Source organism: Panthera pardus, unplaced genomic scaffold, assembly GCF_024362965.1.
Source record: "Panthera pardus isolate Hobbes unplaced genomic scaffold, ASM2436296v1 HiC_scaffold_25, whole genome shotgun sequence".
Taxonomy (NCBI): Eukaryota; Metazoa; Chordata; class Mammalia; order Carnivora; family Felidae; genus Panthera; species Panthera pardus.
In genome coordinates this window covers 94,624,153-94,641,019 of record NW_026526821.1, presented here as the reverse complement: position 1 = coordinate 94,641,019, position 16,867 = coordinate 94,624,153, and the positions used below count along the sequence as shown (strand labels likewise).

The following is a 16,867-nucleotide window of genomic DNA, read 5'->3' as shown; positions in this document are numbered from 1 at the left end:
GGGAATAGAGCTTACTTAAAAAAAAAGTACCAATAAAAGCATTAAAGAACAACAGATACAACTCTACAGATGTTAAGCCTTCAAAAAATATTGGCATAAACTCAGACAGAAAGTTGCTGAATTTGCCTTCTTCCTCTTTTTTAGTACCTGAATTAGGAACCCAAAATTGCTTTCCAGAAGCTAAATGGTTCTACTTACTGGCTTTCATTTTTATGCATTTGGTTTGCTTCTTGCTAACTGCTTTAGGACATAATCTGTATTTTGAATTTTCTTCATCAGTATGTTTACAGTATTTTGTCAGGGACTTCTCCTCTTTTTTCTGTCCTCATGCTAATGTAATACATAGGAAGCTTACCTTTTCCATAACCTAATGTGAGTGTTCCCACATGTCTGCAGTCAGAATGACTTTACAGAGTATCACAGGAGAAGAGGAGACCTAGGGTAAGCCTCTCTGAGAAAGAACTATGTTGATTTCCACAGTAAAAGGGAGGGTTAGAACTGGGAAGGAACTCAACAAGATGCTCTGTGAAAATGTACTACTTTAAGGAAGCATTCCTTCTTGCCTCCTTGGAAAGACCATGAGTCAATAAAACCCTTTAAGAATCATTGAGCCAGCCAGAATTCTGGTTCACGGCTCCTTAAGGGATCAGGGTTTCAACAGGAGCACCTAAGAATTAATCTCACTATTCAAAAGGTATGAAGAGAGATGTTTAGAGTAGGGTGCCAACTGAAAAGCTCTACTTCTTTAGTCTCCTGAAGCATAGGTCTGCATGAGGTCATGCATTTGGTCTTCTTACATAAGATACCTGTATTAGCACTCCAGCTCTCCACTGGGCCTGTATTCCAACCCTGGGTTCTAAACCCTGGGCTAGGGTTATTATGCTTGGGTGTCCAGAAACCTCCATGTCCCAAAAATGGGCTGGGATCTTGCTATGAAATGAGTTACCATCTTACTCCTGTTTCTTAACCATGTTTTTCCAACTAGATCTCCTAGATTGTCCATATATACCTGAGAAGTGCACATAGTTGGAATCACCTTAGGGCAGTGACCACCGTAACATGGAGATGCTCCCCAGAGGACAATTCTCCCATCAGTGCAGTTGGTCTATGTGCCCTAACCTTGTGAGATAAAGAGTTTTGCTATCCTCACTGGCCTGTGATGCAGATGCTCCATGATGTCTTATGCTCACATTCCAACACTTCTACCCACTGAATACCAGCAGTAAGAGAATTACAATTAGATCCACACAATTATACTTAAAAAGAAAGAGGGAGAAAATGGAAGAAATACCAGCGGGAAGAGGGTATGAAAAATCAGGTAGAAATAGCAAGGGCAATGTATGTAGAGTTGGTATGTCATGGTGACATTTCACTCAATGTAGTTAAGGTCAGATTGCCCTACTCTTCAAGTAAAAATAAATCTTGCAAATCAGAAATAATACGAAGAAAAAAAAAGAATATGGTTAATGCTATTAAAATTCACCCCACCCATTCTAAATTTAAAGTAGTTGAGAACTAGCAAGTAAAAGCACATAGACTTGGGGGTCCTTAAAGATTCAAACACAGAGTTACAGAGGAGGGGCAGTAAAAGTTGGATGACAAGGCTCAAAAAGGGAAGAGCTAGTGGTAGCCAAGACACGGAAACAAGGACTGGAATTGACTTAAGAACTGTTCTTAAAGAACTGTGTAAGGAGAAGAGTGAAGTATGAGAAAAATGGTAAATATAGTAGACTAATGCTTTATTTTCTTCTTAGACTGTAGAAGAGAAATACATTTTTCTATAGGCTGAGGGAATTTCTCCTAGTGGAGAAAGAGAAACTAAATGTCCAAGAAAATAATTACTAATCAAGCAAATACCCAGGGCAGGTGGGGAAAAGTAAGAAAATTCACAAGTAAGAAGGTAATAAAGTTAGAGGAATTTGAGATTGTGTTTACTTACTACCTGATTTAAAACAAACGTTTAAAATGCAAATAGCTACCCATTATAAAGACTGGGTCATGAATGGTGTTAATTTCCATTTTTCTCAAGTGCCTTCATCCACAAAAGAAGCTTCAAAAAACAAGATATAGTATACTCCCTTCTCTTTAAAATAGAAATTCTGTAGGAATAACTTTTAATTTTCCTCTCTCACTCTTTCAAGTTTTCTGGCAGTAAAAAAGACATTTTAATAAGATTTATTTCTGAGTAGTCATTATATTTTTAAAATTCTTTTCAGTATTCCTTAGTAGTTTCACCCAATAAAATTAACTACCTCAAGCTGCCACATTTTGAACAGAGGCTGATTTTTCCATTGATTAGCAATCATTTTCTCTTTGCTGTTTTATCATTAGAAACTCCCTTGACAGTTTCAAGTTGTTAAAATCCTGGGTTTTTTCTTCATTCCTTTGCTCCATAAATCACTACATCAACTCTTCATGTAGGCAGAAAAATAGTGCCAGAAAATAGGTCACCATGCATTGAGCCACAATTTTAACTACCTAGATTTAAAAAAATAAATAAATAAAAAATAAAAAAATCAATCCTACAACTTAACAAATTAACGTAAAAATACTAATTTCTACCTTGTTTTTAGTCAGCTATCAAACTTTACGTCACTTCTGCATCCTACTGCCCATAAAACTGGGTTTTGCATACTGATGACTAATACAAATCGTGCTTGAAATTGAACATTAAGGCATGCTAGCCATGCTCACAATGGACTTGTGTATTTCTATAGTTCCTTTCACTTCAGGATCTCAAACATACTTTACTTTTTAAAATCTCCTTCACGTTGGCAAGTCAGTAAACCTAGCATCAGGAAGGGATATTGCCAGAAAACTAATTCACAGGAAGTTTGAGTGAGTTTCCCTCCCAATGTGGTATCAATTTGTTTAATATCTGATAATAGCTTTTAGGATATAAGACAGATGTCTGAATTCAAAAATCAATTTCAAGTCAATATGTCTGCAGAATAAAAAAAAAAAAAAAAAAAAAAAAAAAACAACCAAAGTATTCATTATGCAACTAAAGAACAAACATGGAGAATTCTGTCACCAAGAGAAGGAGAACATTAATTTTTAGTGATAATTTCAAATATCCTTAAGGACTGTCTAGATTTGCTGGTGTCAAATGGTGGAAAAATCAAATCTACAAATGGCGAATTACCTTATATCTGGTCATATTCTGTAATACTTTATTAGCATTACTATTTTTGACAAAGTACTGAAATTGCACTTACCAAATTTTTAGGGAACCATACCCAATTGAATTACTATCTATAAATCACCAATTTAGATGGTTCTCCCTGATGAATTTTGTCAATCTCTGAGAAATGAAGTTTTAAACATTTGTCAATCTCTGAGAAATAAAGTTTGAAACATTAGATAATGCTTTAGTTATTTATATAGCTTGTGAACCAGTATACATTTATTAATAAAATATTACTTGATTAATATACTTAGCTAATATATGATTGAGTGGTCTGGTATTCTATAAGCATAGAATAAACATAATACACTTATTTTAACTAATAAAATTTACTTAGTATAATAGTTAAAATACAGTGAATTACTTAGTTAATATGTCATGTTCTGTAAGAAACTTACATTTCTGTATTAACCTCCCAAAGCCCTATTTGCACAGCGTATCACTACAGTTAAAAAAACAAAATACTACATGGCAATGAGAAAGAATGAAATATGGCCTTTTGTAGCAATGTGGATGCAACTGGAGAGTGTGATGCTAAGTGAAATAAGTCATACAGAGAAAGACAGATACCGTATGTTTTCACTCTTATGTGGATCCTGAGAAACTTAACAGAAGACCACGGGGGAGGGGAAGAAAAAAAGAAAAAAAGAAGAAAAAAAAAGAGGTTAGAGAGGGAGGAAGCCAAAACATAAGAGACTCTTAAAAACTGAGAACAAACTGAGGGTTGATGGGGGGTGGGAGGGAAGAGAGGGTGGGTGATGGGTATTGAGGAGGGCATCTGTTGGGATGAGCACTGGGTGTTGTATGGAAACCAATTTGACAATAAATTTCATATTTAAAAATAAATAAACATTAAAAAATAAAATAAAAAAACAACACACACACACACACACACACACACACACACACAACCAACATTTCAAACGTTTAAGTATTTCCAACATACTTTGCTAATAGATTTTCCCCATACAGGCTTAAGTTTTATTTTATGAGTCAAAGCCTTTTGTATTGTGAACCTCATTTTTAGTAAAAGCTCCTTTCAGTGAGAAGGTTCTGAATAAAAAGAAAATGGGAAGGTGGAGTCCTCACTCTTGGGCAGAAGGTGGCAGCAGCTGAAGGGTCTGACTGTCCTTCCAGGGAGTTCTCTGCATTCAGTGCTTATACTCCTATTACTAGGTCCTGGCAGGGTTTACTGTTTACTTTTTGAAATTAACATAGGATTATAAAAATATAGTTTTGTCAAAATCTGACTAATCCACCTACTAATTTTAAAAACTATCATTTCATAAAATAATTTTGTATTGTAGATTGTTTGCAATTTTCTATTCTGTTTAACTTGACTAGGCATTTTTTGGTCTAATGCACACTTTTAAAATTAATGTAGCATTAGAATGTTTTAATATCGAGTACATCACCCGCTCATTTTCATCTCCTTAAAATGTGGGCTTATTCATTCTTAGTCCAGAAAAAAAACTTCATCATTACTCTGTCAAGTTGCAAAAGAACTCTTAGAATTTTTATTGGGATTGTCTGAACATTGCAAAAATTAAGAATCGATAGTTTTCCTACCCAGGCTTGTGCTATCATTGTGATATCATACCCAAAAGTAGAACTTGCCACTCAGTTTTTTTGTTTTGTTTTGTTTGTTTCTAGTCCTCCACATCTGTATCAGGATTATTTCCAACATTTATAAGGAAATAAGGAATAAAATAAAGCCAACAAACTACTTTTCATTTCTAGCAACAGGATCATTTTTTTAAAAAATAGGATCTGTTTTTCCATGACTCTATGTTTTTGCACTTTGCAAATCTGTGGACATATGTTTATTTTAAAACTGATAACCTTACTAACTCTATTAGCTCCAATGGAGTCTCCTCAAACTTTGTGAATTACATATTAACCCCCAATACCTGTGGTAAATACTTAAATAATATTTTTTAAATGTTTATTTATTTTTGAAAGAGAGAGCGAGCGTGAGCACAAGTGGGGAGGGGCAGAGAAAGGGAGACACAGAATCTGAAGCAGTCACCAGGCTCCAAGCTGTCAGCACAGAGTCCAAAGCCAGGCCCAAACTCAGAAACCATTACATCATGACCTGAGCCGAAGCCGGACACTTAACCAACTGAGCCACCCAGGTGCCCCTAAATTTCCAAATATCTTTAAATAAATATAATCTGTCACTTGCATGAAATCAGTTGAATGTGATATGTGAGTTACTAACTTTCTCTCCCAACACTTAACCAACTGAGCCACCCAGGTGATCCTGTGGCAGTCACTTTAAATTTATTGTATTTAATCTTGACCAAGAAAAAAAAAAAAAGAAAAAGAAAAAAACATAGGAAACAGTATATGGTCTAAGCTATCTCTATTATATTTTGACTAACTGAAAAAACTAAAAGAGGAGACACCCCTGGGAAAACAGCTAAGTCAAGTATCATAATTATTCCTCCATTATATCTTCCAGCTTTAGGTCTCTAGCAATCACTGCTTTGTTCCTGATTCTCTTCTCTAGCCAGTCACCTCCTGCCAAAAATTCATGTCAACAGATCCAAAAGCAAGCTCATCATCTTTCTCCACAGCTATTAAGTAACCTATTTTTCTCTTATGAATTTCTTTAATACTGTGTTTTATCACTTGAAAGGTATTTAATACATTCTACTTCTCCCATCTCCTTACAGGGAAATAGAATCCTTGAAAGCAGATACCAATTATTTTAAATCTTGGTAGTTCTCACAACACACTTAGACTCTCACACTGAACACAGAATGAGCTCAGATGAATTCCAGCATCCCATAGGTGGGTCCATATCCTGATCCAGGACAAGTGAGGGCTCTCATCCTGGGGTACTGATTACATGCATGCCTCCCATTCACTTTGATGCCATCTTCCTACTGCTTCACTCATTGGGACACACCCCCAGAAACAGCAGGTGCAGAATGTGGGTCATTCATGGGTCCTGCAGAGGCATTACCCAGAGGGGTCTATTCAAGGAAGATGGTGATCCCATGTGGGATCAGTGGGCAACAACATTTGTCAATGATTTAAAATGAAGACATTGAGGGTAGTTCTTCACCCAGGCACAACATAGAGGCAACCTATACCTACACTGCTTATGACATTTGTCCCCTTAAAAATAAAGATCATCATCCAAGTGATGAATGATCCCTAAATAACCAGTGGGATAAAAAAAAGTTAATGATTTACAGGGCTTCTGCTTGCCTAACCTCAAGTCCTCTTCAACATTGTTGTTAGATCCTTTGAATTCAAGAAAACTAGGCTCTGCCACTGTGTTGGATTCCCATCAACAGAAATAGGATATAATTTACCTTTTATCCTAAGCCTTTACGAGGGGTAAATTCATGCATGCTACTGTGGCCCTTCATCCCCAAATCATTTTTTTCAATGCAAGTGTATACCCCTCTGTGTGCACCACTGGGACACTTACATCAAACTCATTCAGAGCTGCAGCCAGCTCACCGATGCCTGTGTGGCCTTTGGCTTCATCGGTGGGCGAGGTAGCTTGAGCAGCATTGGAGATGCCAGCAATGGCTTCCTGGACTTGTTTAAACACATAGTCTCGGTTGGCTCTGGTGGCAGCAACATCTGGGTGGCGGAGAAATGCTTGGGAGGCTGTGTACAGCATTGTGGCATTCTTCTTTAGAGCCCCTCGGGCGGCTGCCATCTCATCCCGACAGTGAGGGTCCTTCAGCTCCTGTGTGTGCAAAACATGAGACCTGTCACATCCATGAAGTTTGCCATGGAAACCTTTGTTATTGAACTCTGAGTCAGACTCACAGAACTCCACTGAATTTTGTAAACCATCTACCTTCCCCTGTCCTCTCTCTAGCTGCCAGGACTTTGTGTATGGTGTTCTTTCTGCATGAAATACTGGAGTACTCCTCTTCTACCCTACCCTTTCACTCAACATGGCCCATCTTCCTGGAACCTATTCCATCCAGCTCTCTAGGCGATGTCTCCTATCTGCTCCCACAAGCCCCTATCCCCTCCTATCATCAATACTTATTATACTGTACTGGAGTTACATATTTAAGCATGTATTGTATCTATTGAGAGCAGGAAACCCGATCTTGTTTAGTGGCCCTTGACTTATTAGCAAACGTTTGGCCTATAAAAGGCACTCAAATATTGCTGGGGAAAATGTAAAAACCAAGATACAGACAAGTAGCCTGCATGGATAGGAGTTAGTTAAGCAGCAGAGGAAAACCCAGACTTCAGTCTTCTGATATTGCTTGCCCCTATATTCAATGACAATTACAAACATGGGAAATCAAACTCTTCTGATTTTTGCTTAGTGCATATCTGCCACTTCATTATCAGGTTTGGACTAGGGTTCATTTCATTTTATTTTTTTAAAGTTATCTTTAATAGCAGCTCAATCACTGAGTTTAGGGAATAAAAATAGATCAAAGGTGATGTGCCTTCCTAGTTTTGGCTGTCAAAATAATACTACTGGGGAATCTCTTGATCTTCAGCTTTAAAGAGCATTGTTAAGAAAATGTTCACATCATTTACAGAAATGTTAAAGGCAGTGCTGCTCTCTGAGGCCATGTAGGATTGCCAGCTGAGGATCTCAGAGAAATTTTTCCAGTTTCAAAACATCATTGAAGGTTATTTGAATCACTGGGGTTCAGTTTCTATTTGTTTATTCAGTATGTGTTATATGAATTACCTGGCAACAATTGTATCTTTTCTTTTGTGTGTCAAAACGACTCTGAGACAAGCATAATTTATTGGTTATCTAGGATTGTCAAGGCAGATTGAGAAGTAATCATTAACTGAACCATCTATCATCTTTTGCTTATGCACTAATGAATTTAGCCCGCCAACAGGATTTCTAGTTTGAGGGCATTTCTTTTTGATCCTAAACATGAACACCAATAGGTAACCAACATGTGTGTGTACTTTCTATGCCAGATAATTATCTAGGCATTCAAAGTGAAAGGTTTCTCCCGACTAGCCATGAAGAGCCTTTTAACCTCCAGAACTCTGGTCCAGAAATTGCATATTATATTACTGGGTACCTATACTTAAAAAAGGAAGAGATGGAAGGGGGATTCTCCCCATAAAAACATTTGAGGAAACATTCCTTAATTACATTAAAAAACCCTCCAAACAATCTAAATGTTAAATTATGAAGAATTGGTTAAGTAAATGACTGAAACATTTATTTATTTGATAGACTCTGGATACTATAGTTTTCAATAAATGACATGAATAATATTTACAAGATAAATGAAAAGGTAGAACATAATATGCATACTTGTATGCAAAGTATGATTATAAATATGTTAAAATATGAAGATAAATAACTAAAATGCAATATACCAAAATTGTCCCACTTTTTTCTTGGGTGGTTGGGTGTTCTATGGTTTTTTCCTTCTTCCAATTCTACCTGTTATCTAAATTTTCTTGAAAGAGACTGAACTAGCAGTTAATTAAAAATAAGGTATTGATGAAATAAATGATACTTATGGGTATTCTCATATAAATCTCATACATGTCCATGAATTTTAGTACACATCTATATATACACCAGTACCTGATGTTTCCATCTCCAACCCACAACTCTCTTCTATTTGACATTTTTACATGGAGAGTTCACAGGCATCTCACAATCCATGTATCTAAATATGAAACATTAATTTCTGTACCCAACTGACCCCGTCTTTCCCGTCTCTGTAAACTTACCAACATTTACTCATGTGCTGAAACCAGAACCTTAGAACTGAACTGGTTGCTGTCACTTCCTAACACGTCCAATTTAACATCAGGTCCTCCGAGTTCTATTTTCAAAATAAACTCAGATTCTTTGCAGTTTCCTCCATTTCCACCACTACAAACGAATCAAGACCACCATCTCTCACCTACTTCAGCCCCCCCCCCCCCAACTATAGCTGGTCTCTTCTCTTCCGTTCCCTTCTGCACAACATATCTAAAATGCTAAAATACGTATTTGAGACATTGATATCAAACTTTGAACTATTCCAATACTACCCACCCACTTAGAATAAAATCCAAGACTTCTGCAAGACTCCCAATGTCCTGGCCCCTACCTTTCTTCCCAACTGCCCGCGTGGTTCACTAAGATCAAGATTCAATGGCTTTTTTCTCAGTTGTTTAAATTAGCTAAGTAGATTTCTTGGTTCTCACATTTGTGTTTCAGAGTAACTTCACTCCTACCCATCTTAACATTTTGGACTATCACACAAGAGCTCATTTGAGTTTTGCTGATTACTAAATACTTAAATCATCAAGTAATCTCAAATCACATGCGTGTGTCTCTCACACAAAGAATACTGTAAGCATGTTAGGGGCAGAAACTAGATCTTGGTCCAGTTTGTAATACCAACGTTCCTTCAACCTGGCACAGAAGAACACTCGACAAATGTTTGTTGAATAAAACTTTCTTGTTGGTCACAGACCATCTTAAATCACTAGGAATTGCTCTACGTGTTGAAGAATTATAGGAACAGTCAAGAGGACGGGTAAAGGATTTTTAACTGACCCTTTCACATTTGGAGATGTTTTTCCTAGGGGAAAAAAATAAAAACAAATTCCTTGAGGATAAAATCCTAATGGTACTTGACAAACAACTAGAATAGACTAAATTGAGTGCTAGCTCTAGACAAAAGGAAGACAGAAGACACTATGTCAGTCACCTTCATCAGAGTAACTCACACTTAACCTGTGTTATCCCACACCCCCACACATTTATTTTCTTCTCTGCCTTTCCTTGATTTTCTTTGCATAGTCTTCTTGTCTTTCATAAAGGGGTCACTCAACATGCTGCACATTTTGGCTATGCATATGCATGATGGGGTCTACAGGGCTAGGAAACAAAAAGTGAGGGCAAAGGGTGGTGCTCAGAAAGCATCCACTGCACTACATGAAACCACTCTCCCCTCCTTTCTTTTTTTTTTTTTTTTTTTTTTTTTTTTTTTTTTTTGATTGGGGAGCTTTTCTTACAGTGGAAAAAAGGTTACAGTGGTTCCCACCAGTCACACAGGAGGCCTGTGACCTACCCTAGGTAGGCAGGGGGCAGAGAGTACCCCAGGGCCCACAATGCTATGAAAACTGACCCATGTAATAAGCAACCTTTGTTGATCACAGGTTCTGAGGACATTTGCTAATTTGATAACCAGCAGATAAGGCTGATCTGTTGTTTAAGCCTACCCAGCTAGGAGGTTACTTAAACACACATTTTTCCCCCAGCATTTCCTGAATTGTCCCCACCTGTTGTCTTCTTGCTGCTACATAGTTGAGTTTCACCATTTCTTTGCCAAATTCTTTAAAGCGATTTGCAAGGTCTTGTTCATTTGTAGCATTTTTGACAGCTTCCAAGGCCTCTTCCACCTGAGGTAATAAGGAACATTTATCAATGGATAGAATTTAAATATTAAACATGTTAGAAATGGTCATTTGTTAAAAAAAATATGCCTAGGGATTCACATTTAAATAAAATAGAAGTACCACTAATAAGTACTTATAATCAGAATATTTCTTCACAACACACAGGATATTTTGTACCCAAAAAGATAATGCCTGAACTCTTGAAGCATTAGAACTATATCAATTGTCGTTTATTGGGTTAGGATTCTGATGAGGAATACAGACTAATAATTTCACATAGACACATACAAGAAAATCGATCAAAGAAAAAAACATGGAATTTGAAAACAAATTCTAGAAATCTTCAGGAGGAAGTGCTTCACCAACGATAACTGAAGGAATTCCCTGAAGTGTGAGTGCGCTTGAATCTGCAACCACAGTTCTTGGCAACACCTGTGCAGCCAGAGCTGAACGGCCTGTAACTGTGAACTGAGTTCACACCCTGCCATCCACTGGGAAGAGGAGCTGTACACCCCGTGGAGAAGCAAGTGAATCTGAAGCCTCGTTGCCACTGAAGGTGGTGTCAGCGGGGGTAGAATGCAGGTGAGCAGAATGAGAGCAGGCATGCCTCCCTAATGATGTGCCCTGCTTCCAATTCTTGCCAACTGGATCATGCAACTTTTGCAGAGAGGTCTTAGACTTGAATTAGGAATTTCACTAAGAACTCCTTTACAGATGATTTGAGGATTTGGTGGGTGCCTGGGTGGCTCCGAGTTCGGCTCAGGTCATGATCTCACTGTTAGTGGGTTCAAGCCCTGCGTCGGCTCTATGCTGAGAGTTCAGAGCCTGGAGCCTGCTTCAGATTCTGTGTCTCCCTCTCTGCCCCTCCCCCAGTCACATTAGGTCTCTCTCAAAAATAAAGTAAAAAACATTAAAAAAAATAAAATAAATGACTTGAGGATTTGGGTGGTACTAAAGTCATTCTCCAGAATGACTTTAATGTTTTTATTTATTTTTGAGAGAGCACACACATGCGGGAGAGTGGAGAGAGGGAGACAGAGGATCTGAAGCAGGCTCTGCACTGACAACAAGAGAGCCCAATGTGGGGCTCGAACTCATGAACCAGGAGATCATGACCCAGCAGAAGCTGGTGCTTCACCAAATGAGCCACCCAGGTGCCCCCTCCAGAATGACTTTACTACAGTGTGAAGATTTTCACAATTGGTAACATTAAACACCTGTGGTCTCAATTTAAATTAAAACTAAAATTGAGATATGAAGTAATCCATGACATCATCATCAGTCAACTTGCTATTTTGCCAGTGGAAATAACCAAGAAAAAAGTTCTGAGTAAGGCACAAAACAGGTATGTGTTTGCTCAATCAAAAGTTCTTCTATACAAAAAGGGACCCTAGTAGACAGACCTCTGCTAATGATGTCTTCTAATAGAAGCAACAGAAAAAGAGCAGGCAGTTCAGTCATGTGAAGTGAAGAAAATGCAGGGCCTACTGAAGAATTCTGATTAGCTCTTTGTATTTGAAGCAAGCCAAAGGGAACATACAGGGAGTTCATCGTTTGACAATGCGGAAATATAAAGGACCACTAAAACAGCTAGAAAAAGCCAGAGATTAACACAGTTCTAAGCTACAGAAATCTACCTTTGTTTAAGCTTGACACAATCACAAAGATACCTAATTCAATATCCTTATCAAGTTTCACTGAGTGGAGGAAGAGAATCGTGTATATAAACCAGTGATAATGGAGATCATCAACCTTTTTCTCTGTAGACATGCCATTCAATTTACTAAATAGGTTAACCCATTTTTATTAAGAGTTGTAGCAAGCCAGGGAAGTTATTTAGAACGCTGGTAATCTAGACTCCACATAAAATTAAGTTTCCATTCACATCTCCTATGGAAATTCTGAATCTTTTCTTAACTGTAAAAAATATAAAATACTTTCACTTCTCAATGTTAGTCTTGTTCAATTCCTATCCAGGCTCTAATAATACTCAAGGAAAAACAGTAACAATCATTGAAAAAAAGGACTGTTGTGTGTCAAGATACTTTTTTAGGGACTCAAATCAAGTTACATTTTATGGTATGGAATAGGCCAGATAAAGCATTTTCATAGTTTAATTAGAATCTTATACCTCAAACCTTTAAAACAACAAATCAGTGATGTCTCACTTTCTAATAGATTTGTAATTATCTTAACACGGCTATCAACACCATCATGGAGAGGACAGCTCTTGGCAGTTAATTTGTTCCTGCTGCTTATTTGAGCTGTAAATCTTTCCGGAGGACATAAAAACTGGTTCCAGCGAAGAGCAAAATAATTATCTCAGAAGGAGCTAAATCTTGGATTTGTTTTCTAATACATATATAAAACAGGCTTCTTACTGAATATTAATCAGGCCAATTGGGAGTATCTATTTTGTTGCTTTATACCTTACATTTTCTTATTGGCTGTATCTGAAGAATCCAGATGCTGGTTTGAATCTATGTTTCTCATTCAGTGAAGTTCTTTTAAAAAGAAACACCAATGATGGGGTCTCTGTGTAAAGGTAGACTTAGCCGTACTTAGAGTTTTAATCTACAAGGATCTCCAAAGGTCAAGTAATGCAAAGTTCTCATGTAGAAACATGGGTTCAGAATCAGTCCAAGGTCTGGAAGAAATGGGACCATAGCAGAGAGTGGTGGGAGCAGACAAATGGTGGTGGGGGGGGGGGGGCGGTGCTGAAGGAACAAGAAGGAAAAGGGGGGAAAAAAAAAGGGCAGTGACCAGACACTTCTTCTGAGAAGTCAAAATTAATAGAATAACCAAGTTGGTCCTTTTTTTGTTTTTGTTTTTTTTAAACAGAGACAATGATATTTTCTTTCTGGGTGTCTGGATTAAAGGAAATTACAGGGATATAAGCCAAACACTTTAAAAGGCAATTCTTATACAGAATACTCAGGACACTTTCTCCAAAAACTTTTTCAGAGCACTTAGATGGCACAATTGGTTAAGCATCCAACTCTTGATGTCAGCTCAGGTCATCATCTGTTCATGAGTTCAAGCCCTGCTGACAGCATTGAACCTGATTGGGATTCTGGCTCTCTGCTCCTACCCAATGCTCTCTCTCAAAATAAATAAACAAACAACTTAAAAAAAAAAAAAAAAAAAAAAAAAAGGAAAACCTCCCTAGCCTCCCTAACCTCACATTGTTAGATATGAGTCAATATGTGTGAGGAAGGCTGTGGGTCAGATGGTTCTGTGTTTGAACCCCAACTCTGTCACTTGTTTGCATTACGATCCAGGCAAGCCACTTAACCTTTCAGACCCTCAATGTCATTTAATAAAATGAAGGTAATAATGTTTACGTATTACACAAAGTTATTGTGAGAATTATAGAAGAAATGAAGAAGGTTTTTGTAAATGGAAAAAATGAAGATGGCTAACTAACTTCAATTAGAACATAAATATAAGTGGGCTAAATACTGTAATTATGATAAAAACTCTCAGATGGAACTTTTGAGAGACCGACAGAGAATCCCAAGGAGGCTCCACACTGTTACCGCAGAACCCAATGTGGAGTTTGAACTCACAAATCTTGAGATCACGCCCTGAACTGAAATCAATAGTTAGATGTTTAACCAACTGAACCACCCAGATGCCCCAACAGATGGAACGTTTAGAAACAGACCCCACAAGAGGCTATCAACAGATAATTTAAACAGTAAGATAAAAAAATGAAGATAAAACCTCTCATGCTAATGAATTTTAATTGTATCTGCAATAAATTCTAAATATATAAAATGCCAATACGAATACAAAAAGAAACAGAGAACTTGAATAGACCAAAGTATATGACAGAAATGGAACAAAGATTTCTTCTCTACTCTTTTCTCAAACTAGGTATTCTGTATATGTAGGAAAGCAAAGAAAGAAATGCAAAATAGCAAACACTTAGAATAACTGGCAAGAATTAGTAGCTCCTTAAACAGAGACACTGACCTGCCACTTAGCGTCTAGCTAAGTATCGGAGTATCTGTTAAGCAAAGTATCTAATGAAGATGTTTTCCCAAATAATTTCCAAGAGGCAAGGCGCTTGGAACATCTGCAGACCAGGCACTCGGGAGAGTGGAAGCCTCACAGTGAAGGCCTGCCAGCGAGGGCTCTAAGCAGAGCAGAGCTCCTGGGGAGGTGTTATAAGGGGGAAGCTTGAGAGACGCGCCTGTCCGGAACTGGGAAGTCTTTTCCAATGAGCTGATAAAGGAAGCCTTTAGAGGCAGCAGCTGTAGCTTCCCTTCTTAAGAATGCCCTCGGAGTCCTGGATATCACAATCAACTGTTCTCCTCCCACAGCAGGCCCGGCTGTGAACACCAAAGTGAGAACTCTTTGCTCAACCAGGTACACCTGTCCTTAATATTGGCAGCTTGGGCAGGGTACAGCTGAAAAGACTCAAAGAGCTAGAAAAGATATTAAAATTTCCTCCCTTGTTAGTGGATTTAGGTATTATTTTCAGAGCTTGTCACTTAAAACTCTTAAAATCTTGGTCTTTTCACAGAGATTGTTCAAAATAGCCCCTACTCCCATTCCTAAAGCAGGCCTGCCTTCCACAGACTACAGCTTTGTCAAATTGTTGGCAACCAGCTCTTTAAATCAGTCTCCCATTTTCCTGATTGGAACTTCATGTATTTACTTCATTATACGAAAAGTAGTCTGTGAATCCATGTAGTCATTCGATACTTATTAAGCAGCTCCTAGGAGTCAGGCAGATATATAGGGATGGGGGTACTGAACTGAGGAGTCGATCCTTCGCCCCCCTGGACTGTGTCACCTGGCTCTCCCATCAAAATTTACCATCCATACCAGGGCCATGAATCAGGGCGTAAGGATCCTCAATCCTGTTGGGATAGACTAACCTCATTTCAGGATCCTCTTGTGGATATGGGGTTGATTGGATTTTAAGTGACCTGAACTAAACTATTTAATCAGTCTTATATAATTCTCTTATTAGGATCTAGTTTTACAGCTAAATTAAAAATATTGTCTTGGGAGCACCTGGGTGGCCCAGTCGGTTAAGCATCTGATTCTGGGTTTCAGCTCAAGTCATGATCTCACTGTTCATGGGATAGAGCCCTGTGTCAGGTTCTGCCCTGACAGCACAGAGCCTGCTTGGAATTCTCTGCCTCTCTCTCACTCTCTCTCTCTTTCTCTCAAAATAAATAAATAAACATTCAAAAATATATATTATCTAGGAAACAGTAGTTGGCTAAGTAAATAAATGAGTAGATGTAAGATTCCACATTCTATTACTTTACTTGTTTAATCATGTACTCTGGTTTGACTGCTGATACCGCAGCACCATCATATTTTATGTCTCTGCCTCCTAACTCTGGCTTTTTTAAAAAAAAAATTAACATTTATTTATTTTTGAGAGACAGAGACAGAGTGCAAGTAGGGGAGGGACAGAGAGAGAGGGAGACATAGAATTCAAAGCAGACTCCAGGCTCCCAGCTGTCTGCACAGAGCCCTACGCGGGGCTTGAACCCACAAACCATGAGATCATGACCTGAGCCAAAGTCGGACACTTAGCCAACTGAGCCACCCAGGTGCTCCCTAAAGCTGGCCTTCTTGATTAAATATTTTCTTTCCTTCATAAGCTGCTCCTCCTGATTAAATTTTGTCTTGTTAACAAGTGAAGAAAATGATTTCATCAGAAAGCAAGAATGCTTAAATGCTATTGTCATGTATTCTTAATGTGTCATGTTTTATAAAGCACAATAATACAGCTTATATTCCCAAAGTTATTTTCAGCTGGTACAAGAAAAATAACACTAGCCAGTGCCACTGAGTACTTATGGGATGTACCAGACACTGTTCTAAATGGCTTATATATACCTAATTTCGTCCCAGAAAACAGCTCTTTTCAGTTGATAGTTTTCCTATTTTTTACTTTATGCAGGAAATACTGAGGTCAGGGTGGTTACACTAGCTTCCCAAGAGGTCTGACAGCAAGTGAGTTGGGAGCCTGGATTTGAACCGAGGTAGTCTGCTCCAGAGTTCGTGCTTTTAACTCTCCAGCTCTACTGTCTCAGTTTCCCAGAAAGGATAGGTTTACGAAGTTGATGGAGTTTGGGCTTGGGTTATACTGATGAACACTCATTAAGAGCCTTGCCCCATCTGATCAGTCTCCAGGATCTAGTCATTCCACCTCTTTAATATCTTTAAAACCTACCTCCTTTTTCACAACATGCACTGCCACTGCCTTCACCTGCCTTTCAGTCACTGGCCTGGATAGTTTCAATGATCTCTTCATCCGTCTCCTTGCTCGGATGCACC

At 38.2% G+C, this 16,867-nt stretch overlaps 1 protein-coding gene across 5 annotated transcripts in view; it reads right to left on the bottom strand.

Annotated features, from left to right (window-relative positions):
- CTNNA2 (catenin alpha 2) overlaps positions 1-16,867 on the bottom strand; it is a 1,099,255-nt gene that overhangs the window by 742,029 nt on the left and 340,359 nt on the right. For all 5 annotated transcript variants that reach the window (XM_019443126.2, XM_019443134.2, XM_019443137.2 and 2 more), the window contains 2 exons: positions 10,442-10,561; positions 6,633-6,899 (listed from right to left, as the gene is read on the bottom strand). In XM_019443126.2, coding sequence (XP_019298671.1) covers positions 6,633-6,899; positions 10,442-10,561 — 387 coding nt within the window. The remainder of the gene's footprint in view (positions 1-6,632; positions 6,900-10,441; positions 10,562-16,867) is intronic.